The sequence below is a fragment of the Aspergillus udagawae genome (assembly GCF_001078395.1).
Source record: "Aspergillus udagawae IFM 46973 DNA, scaffold_1, whole genome shotgun sequence".
NCBI lineage: Eukaryota > Fungi > Ascomycota > Eurotiomycetes > Eurotiales > Aspergillaceae > Aspergillus > Aspergillus udagawae.
This window is the reverse complement of record NW_025091264.1, coordinates 2327833-2346686: the sequence shown is the minus strand read 5'-3', so window position 1 is coordinate 2346686 and position 18854 is coordinate 2327833. Positions and strand designations below refer to the sequence as shown.

The 18854-nt window shown below is 42.8% G+C and overlaps 5 protein-coding genes across 5 annotated transcripts; 3 read left to right on the top strand and 2 right to left on the bottom strand.

Moving 5' to 3' along the window:
* Nucleotides 1-1492: 1492 nt before the first annotated feature.
* On the bottom strand, nucleotides 1493-2600 carry Aud_000749 (RNA-binding protein; the record flags this gene model as incomplete). The annotated part of the gene is made up of 5 exons (XM_043286253.1): nucleotides 1493-1545; nucleotides 1604-1979; nucleotides 2031-2130; nucleotides 2180-2236; nucleotides 2518-2600. The coding sequence occupies 5 exons, from the start codon at nucleotides 2598-2600 to the stop codon at nucleotides 1493-1495; spliced, it is 669 nt and encodes a 222-aa protein (XP_043142188.1).
* Nucleotides 2601-3953: 1353 nt separating this feature from the next.
* Aud_000748 (putative mitochondrial carrier protein) lies at nucleotides 3954-5258 on the top strand (the record flags this gene model as incomplete). The annotated part of the gene is made up of 5 exons (XM_043286252.1): nucleotides 3954-4058; nucleotides 4122-4439; nucleotides 4510-4788; nucleotides 4834-4970; nucleotides 5033-5258. 5 exons carry the CDS (start codon nucleotides 3954-3956, stop codon nucleotides 5256-5258), a joined length of 1065 nt encoding a protein of 354 aa, XP_043142187.1.
* A 2720-nt stretch (nucleotides 5259-7978) lies between these two features.
* Nucleotides 7979-8776, top strand: Aud_000747 (60S ribosomal protein eL18; the record flags this gene model as incomplete). The annotated part of the gene is made up of 4 exons (XM_043286251.1): nucleotides 7979-7982; nucleotides 8090-8194; nucleotides 8275-8642; nucleotides 8699-8776. 4 exons carry the CDS (start codon nucleotides 7979-7981, stop codon nucleotides 8774-8776), a joined length of 555 nt encoding a protein of 184 aa, XP_043142186.1.
* A 260-nt stretch (nucleotides 8777-9036) lies between these two features.
* On the bottom strand, nucleotides 9037-10506 carry Aud_000746 (glutamate-5-semialdehyde dehydrogenase; the record flags this gene model as incomplete). The annotated part of the gene is made up of 1 exon (XM_043286250.1): nucleotides 9037-10506. The coding sequence occupies one exon, from the start codon at nucleotides 10504-10506 to the stop codon at nucleotides 9037-9039; it is 1470 nt and encodes a 489-aa protein (XP_043142185.1).
* Nucleotides 10507-11208: 702 nt separating this feature from the next.
* On the top strand, nucleotides 11209-12978 carry Aud_000745 (putative COP9 subunit 3; the record flags this gene model as incomplete). Its single annotated transcript, XM_043286249.1, has 5 exons — nucleotides 11209-11364; nucleotides 11456-11680; nucleotides 11752-12207; nucleotides 12279-12431; nucleotides 12487-12978. 5 exons carry the CDS (start codon nucleotides 11209-11211, stop codon nucleotides 12976-12978), a joined length of 1482 nt encoding a protein of 493 aa, XP_043142184.1.
* Nucleotides 12979-18854: the final 5876 nt, after the last annotated feature.

The following is an 18854-nucleotide window of genomic DNA, read 5'->3' as shown; positions in this document are numbered from 1 at the left end:
AAGTAACTAGTTATCAACAAAAGGCTAATATTAAGGTTTCAAGAACGTCCCAGAACTAACTTACCTATCCAGTAATTATTCATGCCTGGCTAGAAAGTAGTTGCTTATATTCACAAGCCCAATCAAGTAGTATATAAAAGAATTGATCTGCTAGGCAAACCACCCTGCAAGGAGGGCATTGGAAGATGTTAGTAGAGTGAGAGGCTTCTCCTGCGAATATTCAAACCAGGGGGTGGCATCTTTAAAGTAAAAAGGTGCGTCACTACGATAGGGGGGTTCGTCTCATTGCGACCCCCAGGAGATATCTGGCTCCACTGGAAAAGTTATAATGCGTACAGTGGTAGCCGGTTTCGACCATTCTGACGGGATAAACCCTGCCAAATCAGCCTTGAACTTTCAGGAGCCGAGCATCATATATCGAATCGCGAATGATTAGGAACAATGACAAGAACAAGCAAGAACTAAGCGCATTGACCGACGATCGAGTCATGCCCGTGTTCAAGCCTCACTCTCATATCTTCGTGAAAAAGGGAGGAACTGGGAGTACGTGGCGCCTTCGGCATGAGCTCGAGATGTCAGTTCTCATGCTACGGACACTAAGACTGACCCGTATGGAGCAATGTGGATGATCAACATCGAACACGTCAAACATCCTTTTTATGATACACTGTTTCCATACAGGAGTTGATACTTACGGCTACTTCTACTGGACTATGACATCATGAGTCTGTAGCCGAAACGACAGATCGACGGAAAGGATCTCGCGAAGCTTAGCCGTTCGTGATGGACGGTGAAACGATATGGACGGTGAAAGGATGGTAATCGTTCTCTTATTAGAATGCGATCAAGACGGACGATGAACGCGGATATCGGGGACAAACGTAGGGACGACTAAATCGGCGCAAGTAGAATTAACGATCGCTCGACGTCCGGTCGGAAATGATTCGAGCTGCTGACCACAATAAATACCAATGGATGAACAAGCGAAGACAAGCCATGATCCGAAATAGGAGGGGAGGTAAAGGAAAGTGATAAAATCAGGGATGGGGATGGGGAAGAGCAGAGAGCACAGAGAGCAAAGCAACCATGAACGACCAGCTGTCCATTTCTTCCCTTTCCCTCACATCGTCTGGTTGTTTTTGCTTCTAACAATCTCCACATAGTTCTTCCCTTCTGGTTCTCTCTTGTTCACAAAGAGAACGTGAATTGGGGAACGAGCAAAAAAAAAAAAAAGAGGAAAAAAGAGAAAACCAAGGTAAAAAGAGGTGAGAGCAAAGACATGCGAACGGTAAAGAGAACGTAGGAAAAGAAAGTTACCCAGTGAACCGGTGTCTATTACCATTCCCGGATCGGAAACCTCATTCAAACTAGTTTCACCACGCCCTCGATAACCGTGATGAACGAAACATTAATGCTGTCGCGGTTCTCCCTTGTCTCTAATCCGTGGTCGCAAGCTGACCAATAGCTATACCATGAGCGCCGAAGGGTCAACCTACTCGGCAGTATCTAGCTCGTCATGAGCCGAAGTCAGAGGATCCAGGGGTGCTGCCAGAGTTAGCTGCATTACTCATCTCTGTCAACTAATGGATTGAAAGCAATGTACCTTTCCTGTCTTCACCGTTCGGGCCATTCTCGCGATCGTCTTCACGGCGCTCTCTCTCATTGTCGCGACGTTCTCTGTCTTCCTTGACATCACGGTCCCTTTCATCAGGACTTCGCGAACGGTCACGAGAGCGTTCTCGGTCCTTGTCGCGACGGTCATAGTCTCGATCACGACGCTCATAGTCTCGGTCGCGACGGTCATAGTCCCGGTCATGTCTGTCATAGTCTCTCTCATATCTTTCATCCCTGCGAGGGGAATAATCACCTCGACTACGCCGAGGTGATGGAGAGCGACCTCGACGAGGGGGAGTACGCTCACGGCGTCGGTCACGACCGGATTCAAAGCGCCAGGAAGCAGACGGAGGAGTACGGGCCCACTAAGGAGAAATTAGTCTAAAGGACAAATGCCAGAAATCGAGGAAACGTACCTCTATCTTGAGCAGATCATCGCGGCCAATCCGCTTATTGTGCATCTCGTGATATGCATCGTCCGCATCACGGCGGCTCTCGTACTCGACGAAAGCAAAACTAGCCTCATCAGAACCATGAATAGGTATGAAAATCGGGGACAACATACAGTCTACTAGACGGAGTACGCGGTGCTGGGATATCGCACCGAACGAGGCGTCCATATCTGTGAAAGTATTAGCTCCGGATACGTCTTGGAATAACAAACAAGGCAGATTGTGGGCAGTTGAAAGAGCACGAAGCGGAGTGTTTGTCTAGTCAGCAGGGAGCTGAAGGGGGGGGGAGGTAGCAATGACGAATCGTAATTGAGGAAAAGCCGCTTTTTCTACTCTCAAGGTGTAGAAGGCTGAGTCTCAAAGGCGTCGAGGTTCACTGAATGGAGCGCGAAGGTGGGTACGGAGATCGCAAGTTTCTCAGAGCGTGTAGCAATCGACGAGCGACACATACCGTTCGAATTCGTATGCGAGATCGCGAGCCCGAGTTCCGTGCCCGAAACCAGTGACATAAAGGGTGGTGCCTGGGCGAGACATTTTTCGAGAATGTAGAATAAAGATATTCTTTAGAGCCCCAGTTGCTCAAGTCCGAGCTAGATAGATTCACGTTGGGAAGATGCGTGGAAAAGGAGTCTGACCCAAGGAGAAATGCAAGACAGTGGTGGTAGTTGAAAGTTTGTAGTTAATAACTACAAGAGGAAAAAGGAACTACGGCGAGGTGGATGTGCCACAAGCGAACACGCTGTACCTCTGGATTACTTATGGACTACACCCACAGAGGGCATTCATTTTAAGGAAAACTTCAAGTCCCTATATCTCAAGTGAAAGGCACAATCCGATCTTCTCATATTTAGAAGTATACAAGTATATACCTTGGTCCGGACTATGCTCTGTCATGCAACAACTTTGCGACTCTTGAACTTTAGGCGACGGCAGAACAAGTATCTGACAAGCCGTACGAAGTAGACTACAGGTACAATGGCCAATAGGTGATGGCGATAGTAAACCTGGACCGGCCACTTAGGTCTGGGCTGGCACCATCTGAACGGATAATGAGTGATCGACAGGTGGCCCAAGTCTCTATGGTCGTATATCGAGTCCGACACTTCGCGAGAGGGCTGGAGTACGAAGTAGCTCTCGTAGAAGTCGTTCGAATGTCTTGTTTTATCCTATGATGTAAGTTTCCGGTAGGTTTGTAGCCTTAGGCCACCATTACAGAAATTACCCACAGATGTTTTGATAATAAGAGGTCGACACGGCATGCACCCTATATGAGGAGAGGCAAGCCTAAACATAAGATATCTTACTTTTAGTGTGAGTTCTATTATATCTAGTAGTTTTGCATGGGGTATTCAATGGATCTGAGCTTTTGAGGTCTGTATCAACAGGTCCACGGAGAAAACATCTCACTAGTGGGAAAGAGGGCATGTGTTTTCGTTGATTCAACCTTAATATCGGCGCCTACTAATGCCTCTGGACAATTTACATTGGCTTCATTGGGAGTTGAGGTTTTATAATTCATTCATCCCCCACGGCAGTGATTTAATTTGCGTCCTTCTCCGCAGGATTCATGCTGCTTTAGCTAAACGAAAAGCTTGAGGAGACTTGATCAACCTGCAGTTCAAGATTTGAGGATCTTAGCAGCATCTGACTATAATTGCAACTGCGCCCTTTGCGACTCTTTTTGACTTCATTCTCTGCCATTTTCTAATATATATATTTCGGTGTCTGTCGTCCACTTTAAACGTCGATCGTCCATTTCAGAAGATAAACCCTCTATTATAAAGTGCGCCAGGGCTGGGACACACGGCGCGTAAAAGTCGAGACACTTCGCTTTTACAACGACCCATCTCTGGCTACGAACTTGAAAACTGATCTTACTGTGATAAAATGAGCTTAGATCGCGATCAACACAGGCGAGATGCTGGCGTCGAAACGTCTGGGGAAATCGAGTCGTCCGAGCTCTGTCAATTGTCACCCTCAGGTCCCGTCAATGTGAGTTAAAGCGCTGTTATAGCTCCCATACTGCGACTCTCCGCCGCTAACATCTGTTTTCAGGCAACACCGCTGAAGAGCACACCGGTTTTGACCAAAACCAAAGAAAGGATATCCGACCCCGTTATCGCAGCATTCATTGCTGGAGGGGTAGCCGGTGCTGTATCTAGGACGATCGTATCACCACTCGAACGCCTCAAAATCTTGCTTCAGATCCAGACTGTGGGCAGAGAGGAATATAAATTATCCACATGGAGGGCTCTCGTGAAGATTGGAAAAGAGGAAGGCTGGAGAGGCTTCATGCGTGGTAACGGCACAAATTGCATTCGCATAATACCTTATTCAGCCGTCCAGTTCGGGAGCTACAACTTCTACAAAAAGGTCGATCACGAAGACTGATAGCAGGATAAACTGAGTTGTGGCCTAGATGCTGACCTTTATCATTTTCCAGTTCGCGGAACCTTTTCCAGATGCTGAGCTGTCGCCAATCCGGCGCTTACTATGTGGAGGAGCTGCTGGCATCACTTCAGTCACCATCACATACCCTCTTGACATCGTCCGAACGCGACTCTCTATTCAGTCCGCATCTTTCGCTGCTCTCGGTCAGAGAAGCACTGCCGAACAACTGCCTGGAATGTTCACAACTATGGTTCTGATTTATAGGAATGAAGGTGGTATTGTTGCCCTCTATCGCGGTATTGTCCCCACAGTCACTGGCGTTGCTCCATATGTAAGTGAACTCCAAGGATTGATGAACAAGTGCTTATTAGATTAGGTGGGCCTCAATTTCATGACATATGAGTCTGTTCGCAAGTATTTGACTCCTGATGGGGATAAGAATCCCAGTCCATGGCGCAAGCTACTAGCAGGTGCTATCTCAGGGGCTGTAGCTCAGACTTGCACATATCCATTGTAAGTATTCGAGGAGACATTGCTTTTCCATTTTTGATAGTCGCGCATTAATACGGTCATAGTGATGTCTTGCGACGTCGTTTCCAAATAAACACAATGTCGGGAATGGGCTATCGGTATACATCAATTTGGGACGCTGTGAGGGTTATCTTCGCGGAGGAAGGCCTGCGCGGGTTTTTTAGAGGAATAGTGCCTAACCTTCTGAAGGTTGCTCCGAGTATGGCTAGCAGTTGGCTCAGCTTTGAGTTGACAAGGGACTTTCTGGTTGGATTTGGCGATGAGAAATAATCATGACCGTTGGCTTCATGGAAGTTGTCAGCTGACAGCCCTTTTCTTGATATTTATAATAATCATGGTAGGGTAGGAAATTTTCATTAGAAGGTTAAGCAGGGGTAACTGGTTTAACAACAATAAAACGCTCATGTAGATATCAGTTGATTTAGTAGGCGGCACTACTTCACCTGCTGGAATATGACGCAGGCAAAGTAATATGAGTCTCTTAAATGATGATATCCATTGACCAAGGATCCCCATCAATTGTATAGATATTCTTAAAACCTCGTCAAGCCAGACTTTGCACCATTGCATTCTCTTGCTCCGCCCTTGTAAATACACGAGCATAAAAAACCAATTGGCTAATTCAAACCCAGCTGTGCATTATAAGGCAGGGTTAGAGAAAGAGGTAATGTATACATAACCATAGAGGGGCTGGATCTGACTGTGGTCCCAAATCGTTCAGGATTGGGGTTTATTGAACCTTTCTGATACCAAGAAAAATTGTCTTATATCAGAATTGTCCTGGCTCGGCTTGTCCCTTGCTATACATAGTATAAAATCTATACAAAAGCCCTCTATTTCTCTATGATTGTCTCTGTATTGATTCAAACAGCCGGACATCCATTGTCAATTCAACATACTTGATTACTTCCTTGTATGGTAAATTCTACCTTATAACCATCTAACTTCCTAGTCCTTATACTGAATCTTTTGTAGTAAATTGTCTCTTTCAAAGCGCTTGGGATAGCACGCATCACCCTTGCAGTGGGTTTAAACACTCTCAACTGCAGACAAGTTGTGATGATCTTGGATGGTTAATTTCCTAAGAAAGAGAAGTGTGAAGAGACCTGCAAGAACTAGGCTTATGATGCCAAAGGGTAATAAATAATCTCCATGATCCATGCATGGCGGACAGGGCCATGCTACAATTATGGTGGAATAACAAGGCTGAACATACAACCACAAGTCCAGATGATACTATATAAATAATGTGCCTCTGTAAAATGTTTATCACACTATGGAGAGTCCATAAGGACAATCAGAACAGCAGATTGTGTTCTACATACAAGCTGGGAACTAGACTCGCGAGTGGGACAGCAGGATGGGTTCTGAAGGGCATGCAGATCAAAAATGATAAAGTTCACTGTGGACATAAATAGGTATAGAGAAATACTTGGACGTCAAGGCTTGAGAGGAGAATACCAATGCCCGCCTCAGGGTGTAACCCCCGGGTTGGATGGAGGATGGCATGATGTCAACATCGCACCAGGTATGGGAGAGCTCTTCTTCAGGTTGATCTCTCTGTATTGTTGGTTTGTTGATGAATGATACTGCTTCCTTACCATCAATACAGGATCAAAGGCCTCGCCAAGGCAGACTTACACTCTTGCCATTCTCTTGCTCTGCCCTTGTAAATGCATATGGGGTACATGAATCTTTTAAAAAAGGTATCTATGGCTCAGCATTATACATTGGAACATGCACTTACGAATTCAATCAGGCCTCGACTTTGATTTTACAGCTTAATTTACCTCCCTGGTGTATATAGAAACATTAGTCTCACAGTTAATCAACTACACGGGGACCATTGCTTAACGTAATTCCCAGGCGAGCCGCCCACCCAGGCCAGCCGCCCATCTCTGTATTCCATATAAAATAGCACCCTTCAAGGCTTTGATATTTCAACAACCAAGCACCTAGAGGGTCTAAGTTTAGGTATAAGGTATAGTATAGACATAGAATCACACTTATATGCCACAGCCTCCTAGTATATGTATATACTTAGGTAACATAAATTACACCTGTATTTTTGGTAATACTAGCTTTTTAGACATTAAGGGAGAGAAATAGTATTTTAAGGCCTTATAAAAGTGTATTCATATGCTCTAGACTATATATATACTGAATATCTTACTTATATAAATAGCATATATGAGCATGGTTGAGATATCAAGGCCTTGAAGGGTGCCATTTTATATGGAATACAGAGATGGGCGGCTGGCCCGGGTGGGCTCGCCTGGGAAATTACATTACCTCTAAAGTTAAGTACCATCACACCAAGCTTTCTATTGCTCTTATACTGGTCTGTATAGATAGCTGAATGCCAAGTTTTATTCATATGCTCTGAAATGACCGTTGATCCTACCTAGCTTTTGCTCTTGAACGTGGTTTAGATAGGTCCTAGGACCCAATGACATTGGCAACATTTTTATGGTAGACACAAAACACACTCTGGTATATTCATTTTATGGGCTATTGTGACCAGCTTGGATCAAGAAACCACGAGGGTATGAATGTAAAAATGTGCAAAGTGGAATAATACTAGGTTAGATGGAAGGTGGTACCTTAGGAGAGGACAGGCCACTCGACAGAAGAACAGTACACTAGTGGAATGCAGGCCTCACAAACAGAAGAATAACAAAAATCTGATTAGAGAGGTACATCTAGAGGCTTTTAGCAGTCTACTGGGTACTGGACCATAAGGTACTAGATAGAGGTACTAGTTGCTTTGCAGTAATCACTGGATAAATACCCTTTTAAGCACTAATAGACGTGGGACCCACACTAGTGGTAGGTCACGAGCTCTAAATTCTAGATTTGTACTAGTATAGGGCTCAACCCGCACACACCGTCTATCTGAAAATCGTAGATCAAAAACCTCAACAGATTTACATTGTATACGGGCGCGACAGCAAGCCAACACCCAAGGTGTCCTATCAAATACAGCAGCCATGGGTATGTATATCCTCTCAAATGTCAAGATTAAATCCATTTAATTGTTTCGATTATCAACGCCCACAAAAGACAGGGAGTTTTAAAGGCTAACAGTTGTATCACTTCAGGTATCGACCTGGACCGTCACCATGTGCGCAGCACCCACCGCAAGGCGCCTAAGAGCGAGAACGTCTACCTGCAGGTCCTTGTGAAGCTCTACCGCTTCCTCGCCCGTATGATAATTCCTTGAATTCTCCTGGCTTATAGAGATGGTTACAATTTGGAGACTGATTTGAGTTATCTGTTCTGCTAGGCCGCACGGAGTCCAACTTCAACAAGGTTGTGCTGCGCCGCCTTTTCATGTCGAGAATCAACCGCCCTCCCGTCTCCCTTTCGCGACTCGTTTCCAATGTCACCGATTCTCACAAGGGCAAGACCATCGTCGTGATTGGAACCGTTACTGATGACAATCGTCTTCTCACCGTTCCCAAACTCTCTGTGGCCGCTTTGCGATTCACTGCTACTGCGAGAGCCAGGATTGAGAAGGCTGGAGGTGAGACTCTGACTTTGGATCAGCTCGCACTTCGCGCACCTACTGGAGCCAACACTCTTCTCCTCCGTGGCCCCAAGAACGCTCGTGAAGCTGTCAAGCACTTCGGCTTCGGACCCCACAGCCACAAGGTGAGACCATACCTCACTATCGTGTGTTAACCCAGTCATACTTATACTTGAATTAGAAACCTTACGTTCGAAGCAAGGGTCGGAAATTCGAGAGAGCTCGCGGACGTAGAAGGTCTCGTGGCTTCAAGGTTTAAGCAGGCATGTCAAGGAGTTGACGATGTCCCGTGGGTTGAGTTGGTGTTGTCACATAAACCTATTGCCAAAAGTACTTGCACAAGGGCTCTTGCTTCCTTGCTATCAGATGTGGAGGAGCTTCTAACCGAGTAGGAAATGTGGCCGCAAAGCTCGCGCTGTTGAATCCGGAATTTCCGGATACGCTGTGCCTAGAGTAAATTACAGTGAAAGGAATGAATTCTTATTGTGCCGGTCGAGATCGCAAATCGTTCATAAGCCACTAAATACCAAGATTCTCATGTTTCCACTTTTTACCTCCCTCTCCCTCAAAATAATCACCTGCCCTGTGTCCCTGACCCCTAAGCAGATACTTGTAGATGGTCAATCCATCTAAACCCACAGGCCCTCGCGTATGGATTTTATTCGTACTGATGCCAACCTCGGTGCCAAACCCGAACCTCATTCCATCAGCGAATCTAGTCGAAGCGTTCCAGAAGACCCCAGCGCTATCCACACCACTCATGAAATATTCGGCAATCTCTTTCGACTCTGTCACAATTAGGTCTGTGTGTTTCGACGAATGTGAGTTAATATGGGAAATCGCTTTCTCGACGGCTGAGATTGGTGAAGTTGTTGAAGGAATGGTCTTGACAGCTAGGACAAGATCCAAAAATTCAGTGTCGAAATCAGAGTCGACTGCATCCTCTAGTAAATCTGCGGGTGGGGGGGACATATTTTTCAAGAGGGCAGATTTCGATTGAATGTCGCAACGAAGACGAACTCCCTTGGCCAGAAGGGCCTGCGCGACACCGGGGAATATAGTCCCAAGAGCATCTTCATGAACCAACAAAGACTCCAACGAATTGCAAGCAGCGGGATAATCTGTTTTAGAATCGACGATGACTTTGACAGCAATTGCTGGGTCTGCATCAGCATGCAAATATGCAGAACAAAGACCATCAGCGTGGCCGAGAACCGGAATCTTGGTGTTCTCCTTGACAAATCGGACAAGGTCGTTGGAACCACGGGGTATGACCAGGTCAATTAAGGAGTCCTGCGCTAGAAGTGACGAAACAACGTCTCTGGTTTTAACGAGCTGGACTGATGCCTCGGGTACACGCGTTCCTGAAATCGCTTCAGATATCACCTTCGATATGGCGATGAAGGACTCAGTTGACTCCTTTCCTCCTTCACTCAAGTCAGCAATGTGGAATTTGCTATTGATCATGCACAAGTACCTTTCAGAATGGCAGCATTTCCTGATTTTATGGATAGTGCCGCGATATTCGCGATCACCTCGGGACGGGCCTCGAATATTATCAGCAACACACCAATAGGACAGCTCACTCTCTCCAGGATGAGACCATCGTCCAGTAGCGTCCTCAATGTCACTCTTCCCACTGATAGCCTCGTTAGTCTGATGTGTATTCGGCCAATTCATATACACACCTGGGTCTTCCAGATCCCGTACACTAAGAATCCCCTTTAGCATGTCGTCGTATTTCCCAGGTCTCGACAGGTCGAGCCTCTTGAGGACACTGTGGCTGAGGCTGCCATTATTAGCCGCTTGGCTTGCTATCGCGACATCCCTTGCATTGGCATCAAGGATGATTTCTCGATTTCTCGATAGAGCATCGTGAAGCACTGTCAACGCATCGTTGCGGTCAATTGTGGACAAAGTTGCGAGTTGACGAGAGGCTAAGGACGCAGTCCTTGCGATGTCAACCGCGGAGGAGTCAGTGAGTGACATTGCGAGAACCTTTAAAGTGTAGCACAAAAGAAAAATTAAGCCCTAGCAAGGGGACAATCAGACAGACAATAGCTTCGACGCTACTATGACTCAAATGTCAAAATGATCCTTGGGCAGTACTACTCCAGATGTGGGGCAGGGAAATACCCACTGTTTACAGAGATAACTAACAAGGGGTGTCTAATTCTTGATACCTTTGTGTGCTACCTATCGACCAGCTGAAATATATTATTCATGATACCTTTCATCCGAGGGTGTATCATTACTCTATACATAATTAAGCAGGTTGTGACTAACTACCCTAGAAGGAAGAAAGGTAGATTTCGGAATAAGTTCTTGCGCTAAAACTAATTACTTCGTAGAGAGGTTTGAACTACGTATTAATATTGACTATATTATCAACAAGAAATTCACAAAGACAAGTAAAGGCTGTGAGATTGCCTTGAAACCTGCATTATACTTGTATCATATTATATAGCACAGTAGATTGTTATCAGATGTATGGATATGACACGTAGTACGCAAGAATCACCCCAAAGACTCATGATTACATAGCATGTATCATGGTTTGGTGCTCACTATCATTTTGCAAGTTATGCCGATGCCACCTGAGACCCACGCATTCTGATTCCCCTTACACTCAGAGAGCCAGATTGTATTTCTTGTCCCCAATCTGTAAACAGCGACCAGATGAGTTGAAAGATGACAGAGATACTGTCGCGCCTCACTGTGGTGTCATCCCTCCAGCATGCCTCAAATGAGGAAGACTATGATCGCGAACTTTACGAGCTCATTGCCTATATAAAACAACCCACGAAGCTTAACGAGATCACAAGGAATGCTGATCTATTGCTGGATGTAAGCAGATGCAAAACCATGCCCTGTTGTGATGCCATTGTCAATATGACCGGTGTCGTCGCTCGCTTACACCTCAGGCAAACCGTTACAGGGTCTCAATCCGTCTCTGCATTCGGTGGCCTATCTATTCGTTTTCCATGCTCGAGTCAAGGTCTTGGGCGAACGTCTGCCAAAGGATGTCCAGCCTGGGGGGCACTTGTGGAAAAGGGCTATTGAGTTTCTGAATGTGTTCGACCCAATTCAAGTTCGCTACGCTGGTCAGGAATGGAGACGACTTATTGAGCTCGTAGCCAACGCCGCACAGGCTTCTTCAAAGGCAAGACGAATTTATTCATTCACCAGTCATAGCCACTTCTTCTTTTGCTAAACATGACAGGAATAACACAGCCTTTTCTAGCAGTCCAAGCGGTTAGAGATGCGATACTCCGACTTGATCCGGCATCTGAAACTTTCACATCGTCACATCTCCTTCTTATGAAGCTTTGCCTAGTCAGCAGATCGTACAGGCACGCATTGCCCGTCCTAAACAAGTCTATTTATCACTTTCCTGCCGCTCCCAGTCATGCTTATCAGGCGCACCGTCAGTTTTTCCTCTGCTCTGAGCACGGGTCAAGCGCGGCGTACATAACCCATGCTTCCGGATTCACTGCACAGGTGACATATAGAGACCACCTGCAATACTTTCTATACGGAGCGATGATATACATGGCACTCAAGGAGTGGGAGGGTGCGCTTCATCTCTTGTGCATAGTCATCAGTTGCCCTGTCGCCAATACTGTTAGTAAGATTATGGTTGAGGCATACAAGAAGTGGCTTCTGGTCAGTCTACTGGCGAAAGGAAAGGTGTGTCTTAGAAGAGCCAACAATCTGCATGCCATTGAGAGTATAACTTACAGGTTTCCTCCAATCAACAGATTATATCAACGCCTGAGATGATCAATCCGCACGTGATGAAAGTCTATCAGTCATTGACATTGCCATATGTCTCGCTGGCTGATGCCTTTGAAAATGACGACACAGAGAGGCTCAGGGCCGAAGTTGACGTTGGACGGGCGATATGGCTCGCTGTAAGCTGATGACAGGCCCGCGTCTGGTGTTTTCCTATTCTAACACACAGTCCAGGATAACAACATGGGTCTAGTTCTCCAGGTTGTTCATGCGCACAGCAAGTCTGTTGTGGTGAAGCTAGGCAGTACATTCTCAGCCGTGGCCATCGCAGATATCGCGCAGCGAATAGCATCAGACCTGGTCCCCTCCACAGAGGTTGAAACATCTATATCGTCTATGGTGATATCCAGCTTGGACTCGACTCTCTTACACTCGAATAGTAATCACAAGCCCACAATGCTTCATTTTCACGCTGGAGGAGCATCGAACTCTTTTGGGGAAGAGCATATAGCATTTCTCCTGGATTCAGAGAGACTCTTGTTGACGACGCTCGCCGCTAATCTCGATCAGAGCAACCATGATCTGGAGCTAAGTAGTGAGCATCTCCAGTTCCTCCGAAGGGCTAAGAATGCCTCTGAGATCAGTTCTGGGAAGTTTGTGATGAAATTCAAAGATGATATCTCCAGCTGGGATGTAGATGAGGACATAATGAGTGGCGTGCATTGATAATGATTTGGTAACGTGCAACTAGTTCTACCCCTAGATAGAAGCTATGAGTGTGTTTGCCATTAGCCTATTTACTTGATATTAGTTGACTGGCTTAGTTTATTTCACTATAAGGTAGTTATCTAATACTGCATGGTATTAGTTAACATTCCTATAGTTAGATTAATAGTTGATTATCATCTCCCTGTAAGAATTATAATATATCCTTTATTCTTATATGGTTCCTATAGAGGCAGAATATATATGGTGGTAACGCATCGTGCAAGATATTTCATTGATTCATTAATTCTGTTCCAATAATTACATCCATGCAACATAAGATAGGCATGATCATATAGCAATGCCATAATATAGGGGCCGCTTAAAATTTCAGTAGCCTTACTGATAATATAAAGCATATTAAGGTAAAGCATTAAAGTAATAAAAGGAAATATAAGGAAATATAAGGAAATATAAATAGTCATCTATCAAAGAAGCAAGATAATGTGGGTAGTTAACCTAAGAGGTAATAAAATAAGAGGAATAGTTAGTTCAGGATTTATATAAGCTTAATTATAACATCCTAGGGAAGTAGCCATTTATTAACTTATAGCTAAGGGATATATATTATAAGGCCTTATACTATTTCTTGACTTTCTATATAAACTTTCTTATATATACGTAACCAACGTATTTCCCAGGCGAGCGGTCCACCCAGACGAGCGGTCCATCTCCATATTCCATACAAAATGGCACCCTTCAAGGCTTTGATATCCCAACCATACTTATAGATACTATTTATGTAAGTAAGATATTTAAAGTATATATAGTCTAGAGCATATAAATACTCTTTTATAAAGCCTTAAAATACTATTTCTCTCTCTTTATGTCTAAGAAGCGAATTTTACCAAAAATATAGGTGTAATTTATGTTACCTTAAGTATAAATATATACTAGGAGGCTGTGGCTTATAAGTATGATTCTATATATCTATACTATACCTCATACCTAAACTTGAACCCTGTAGATGCTTGGTTGTTGAGATATCAAAGCCTTGAAGGGTGCCATTTTATATGGAATACAGCGATGGACTGCTCGCCCGGGTGGACCGCTCGCTGGGGAAATATGTTAAATATCCTTTAGCTTATCTAAGACTACCTTATATATAATATTAAGGAGGTAGTTTGCTAGAGTACTAAATAGTTATTCTATAGTAGGGATAGCTATATAGATAATATAGTTAAGCAAGGAATATATTCCCTTTAGTTAAGCAGATAAAGATAGTTGTCACACCCTGGGATCCATCTCTGCTGTAACTTGCTGTTCCTGCTAGTCACTACTTTGGGAATGATAACATAATTATTAGGGTCGCGCTATAGACACACCCCCCTACATTAATGGCACACCCCTCTAGCTTAAAGACACACCCTGCTACCTTAACGGCACACCCCCTTGACGTAATTAGTTAGAATCAACGTCACCCACGCGACTCGCCGCAATCCTATCTTTCTGATTTACATACAAAATTAAGAGATAGGAAGACGGCAAGATATGCTTTGAAATCATTCGTTTCTCATTAAAATATTCGTTTAATCATACACCAATCAGAATCCACCTTAGAATCTGATCACACCGGTCATTCCTGCTGGAATTCCTTCATATTCGCCATCCGCGGGCTGCTGACGGCTAACACCGCGGCTACGGCCACCTCTCTGAGCCTGAGTTCCCCCCTGATTGACTGTTTGATTCCGAGATTGCTGATTCTGATGATTTAATGCTGTAGAGATGCCTCCACCTCGCTGATTCCCTTGTGTGTTACCTCTCCGACCTCCTCTCCCGCCACGATTTGCTTCCTGTGATAGAATTCTCTCGAATAAAGAAGGGTCCCTCTGTGTGCTGGAATCTTGAGATGGTGCAGGGGTCTGCTGGCTCGCAGTCATCTGGCTTGCAGTAGGGGCATGATTCATAGAGCCTGCAGGCCTGCCGTGAGTCCGTATGACTCTTGGCTCCAGCACAAGAAGCCGTGGATCAATCGGGGGCGTGTCTTGCATATTGTAGAGCCACCAGTGCGTGTGGAAGTGATGAGGCGAGAGAGATTGCTTTGCCATGAAGATCTGCTTGATCGTATGGATGCATGGAATGCCCTGCATGTGACGCGTAGTGCCTGTACACTCTGGGATAGCTTTCTTGCTAGGCCCCTCAGGAAGATACTCATCTCGTAGAGCTGCAACCTTATATAGCGCATACCTTGAGATCTTATTCAAAACATCCCGAAAGAGCACCTCAAGGAGGCGTAAAGGTCTTTCTACACGATCTTGCTGAAGCTGAGCCTGAACCTCGCGATGCCGTAGGGTAATTGTCTGATCCATGTTCTGGCAGGTTGTCAGGAGGTTATTTGTTGATACCTCAAGATATCGTTTGATGCCATAGTGAGCCCCTTCATTCCGTGAGGTGCTACTATTCCCAAAGTGTGTGTATGCCTTCGTATAGCAGTAAAGAAGACGGTGTTTTGTGCGGGGATCCAACCACTCCTTCCTGAGATAATGTATAATTGGCTAGTAAGCTGCAGCATTGTGTTCTTCTTTAAAATTCTCCCAGGCCTGCTCCATATCATCATGAGTACGTGCGTAAAGCACTCTCTGCCACTTCCTTAGCATAGTATCCCACTTCTCCTTCACACGCGCGTTGAAATTCTGCTGATAATCTTGTTGGACCTGATCTTCTGGCGTCATCGTCTCCAGTACCTCTTTCCGAAGTGTTGAGCGGCTGTATGCAAGAAAATCTTTATTATGATGCCAGATACAGATCATGCTAGATGTCTGCGGGAAGACGACTTCAATCGCGTTCAGTAAGGCCTCATCTTTGTCCGTTAAGATCGTCAGGGGGTCTGAGAGATGAAGATCTTGATATACCTTACGCAGGCATTCCAGGGCAAACTCATATGACTCCTGTTTCTCACTAGACAGGAAGGCAAATCCAACATAGAATGTTGCGTTTGTTGCAGTGCTTCCTACGATGTCTAGCAGCGGCATCTTGAAGCTATTTGTTTTGTATGTACAATCCATAGAAATGATGTATGGATTACGCTTCAAAAGCTCCAGACTACTCTTATGGATGCAAAAGAGAGAGAGAAGCACGCCATCTTCATCTGTCTGCCAGTTGAATATCCACTGCTCCTCAGGGAGGGTTGTAATCAGGCGCTGAACTGGTGTAAGACCTCCCAGGAACTTCTTCCGCAGCTGCTGGCGCAGATTGTATACATCTTGAGGTCGAATATTGCTATCTTCACCCTCTTCCCGCGCGTTTGTGTATAGAGAGAGCAGAACTTGACGTGTATTTGCACCATTATTGAACTGGTTCTCGATGACAGCGGCCTTCTCTTGCACCTCAAGATGGCGCAGACTTGGATGGCTGGAGACAGGTGCTGGATCATGATTATGCTCTGGATTAGACACGTCAATAGTCCAATGATCAAATGATTTTGAATACTTGATAACAGCGCTGAAAGGACAGTCAATTCAACGTGTAGATCGGTCACGGACTCGATCAGCTTCTCTGACATGAGGCTTATAAACCCCTCCTCGATTGCAACGAAGATAGGCCCTTACCTTAGCCCCATTCTTGCTTGTAGAGTTCTTCGTTGTGCATGCATATCCATACTTTTTTATATGAGCATTGATAAAATCCAAAGCCTCGTCAAAGCTATCGAAGAACTGATCAGTTGGAGGAGGCACCATGGAATTAGTGCTTTGATTCTCAATATTCTCAATAGTATCATCATTAGAGCCGCCGTAGTCCACTAAAGATGGACTAGGAGCAGCCATTTTGATGTGATCTACTACCTCTCGAGGCTCTAGTATATCAAAACATGAAGCAATTACATTATGATACCCTACTATTCTGCCCTACAACTCAGCCCTAGCCCTGGCGCTTATACAATTTGAGCATGCAATCTAACCAATAATAGTTAAGGGGGTGTGCCGTTAAGGTAGCAGGGTGTGTCTTTAAGCTAGAGGGGTGTGCCATTAATGTAGGGGGGTGTGTCTATATTAGGACCCTAATTATTAATTCCCGGGTGAGCCGGCCACCCAGGTCAGCCAGCCACCCCCATCCAATTTCAACGCGTTTACACTTTTGAAGCTATCTAAATCAACCAAAATAATATATTTTTATTAGATCTAGCTAGTATGGTGTGTAGGGTATCTAGTTCTAGTATACCATATAATAAAGTAATTAGTACACCTTAGTAGTGTGTATTTAGGGGTTCTAATGTTAAGGGCTATGGTGAACCATAATGCTGCTGTATACACCATGTCATATGATGAATACTGTATTTATCTCTATAGATTACTAAGTATTCTATAACTTAGTGATTAATTCTCCTTACTTAGGTAATATATAGTTATTTACTCCCTTTATACTAATCTAACTAGTTAATATTAGATATTAGGGGCTAATATCATAGTTTTAATTACTCTTAAAAACCTAATTAGTCTATTAGAATACTATAAAAATAATAGTTAGTACTAGATCTTCCTCTAGAATACTAATCTAGTATAATAAGTTAACCCTAGCTATAGAAAAAGTAGTTTAAATAGTTCTAATCTAGAAGGAATTAACTAATTTTATAAAAATAATAACTAATTAACTAGATAATAGTTAAGATAGTATTTATCTATTAAGTACTAATAACTAGTATATCTCTAAAAGAGTAGAGTAATTAATTATATTCTTAGAGTCTAACTTTTAAATAATAGAAAAAGATAAATAAATAATAAATACTATTCTAAATAAAGATAATAAGATAATCTATAAATTACTAAAGAAGAAATATTATCTTAAGTAAAAACTCTAAAAGATAAAAATCTAGATATATATATAGAAAATAGAAATCTAACTATAAATAATCTAAAATAAAATCTTTAATAAAGGATCTATACCTTCTATCTACTAGGAAGTTAATAACCTAATTAGATAAGAAGTATAAAATACTAGATTAATATTAAAGTTAACTATAGAAATTAAAGTAAAGATTACTAGACTAAAAAGATTAAAGAAGCTAGTAAATATTAAATAATTTACTATATATTTTATATAAGAATATATTACTTTCTTTAACTATCTAGAGGCCTACTTTAAAGAATACTAAGATTAATTTAAGAATAAAGAAAATTATATTTAAATAACCTTTACTTAACTTATAGATATATACTATAATAAATAGTAGACTTATAAGGCTAAGCTTATTAAAGCCTTAAGATAGTTAGATTTTTAGAACTTCTATTTATATCTAATCTTTATACTAAAGAGGCTCTATAAGAAAGTAGCCATCTAATATTTTATTATTACTTAGCTAGAATATTAAAGTATATAAAAATTCTTTATATTTATTAATAGTATCTATAGTTAGTTAGTAAAGCTACTATGTAACTATATTTATAAAGATTTTCTTTATATCTATATTTTATCCATTATCTAAAGTAAAGCTACTAGTACTAATCTATAGAATTATTAGAGATATATATCTCTTACCTAGCTATTATTAAAGATAGAATTCTAGTATAATAAAATATCCTATAAAGATAATAACCTAGAATCCTATCTAGAATAGATAACTAGCAGAATTTTAGACTGTATAATAATTAATAAGGCTATATAAAAGACTATTAATCTAGAAATAATAGAAATTCTAATAATAATTACTAATTAGAATTTATAAAGTAGAAATACTTCTATTCCTTTTATAGAGAATATCCTAAAGTATATTATAATAGATACAAAAATATAACTATTAGTTAAAATACTATATTAAACTATAAATTCTTAAGTACTTAAAAAACTAAGTCACCCTATACTATATACTATAGTAGTATTAGATATTAAGGAAAAATCTAATA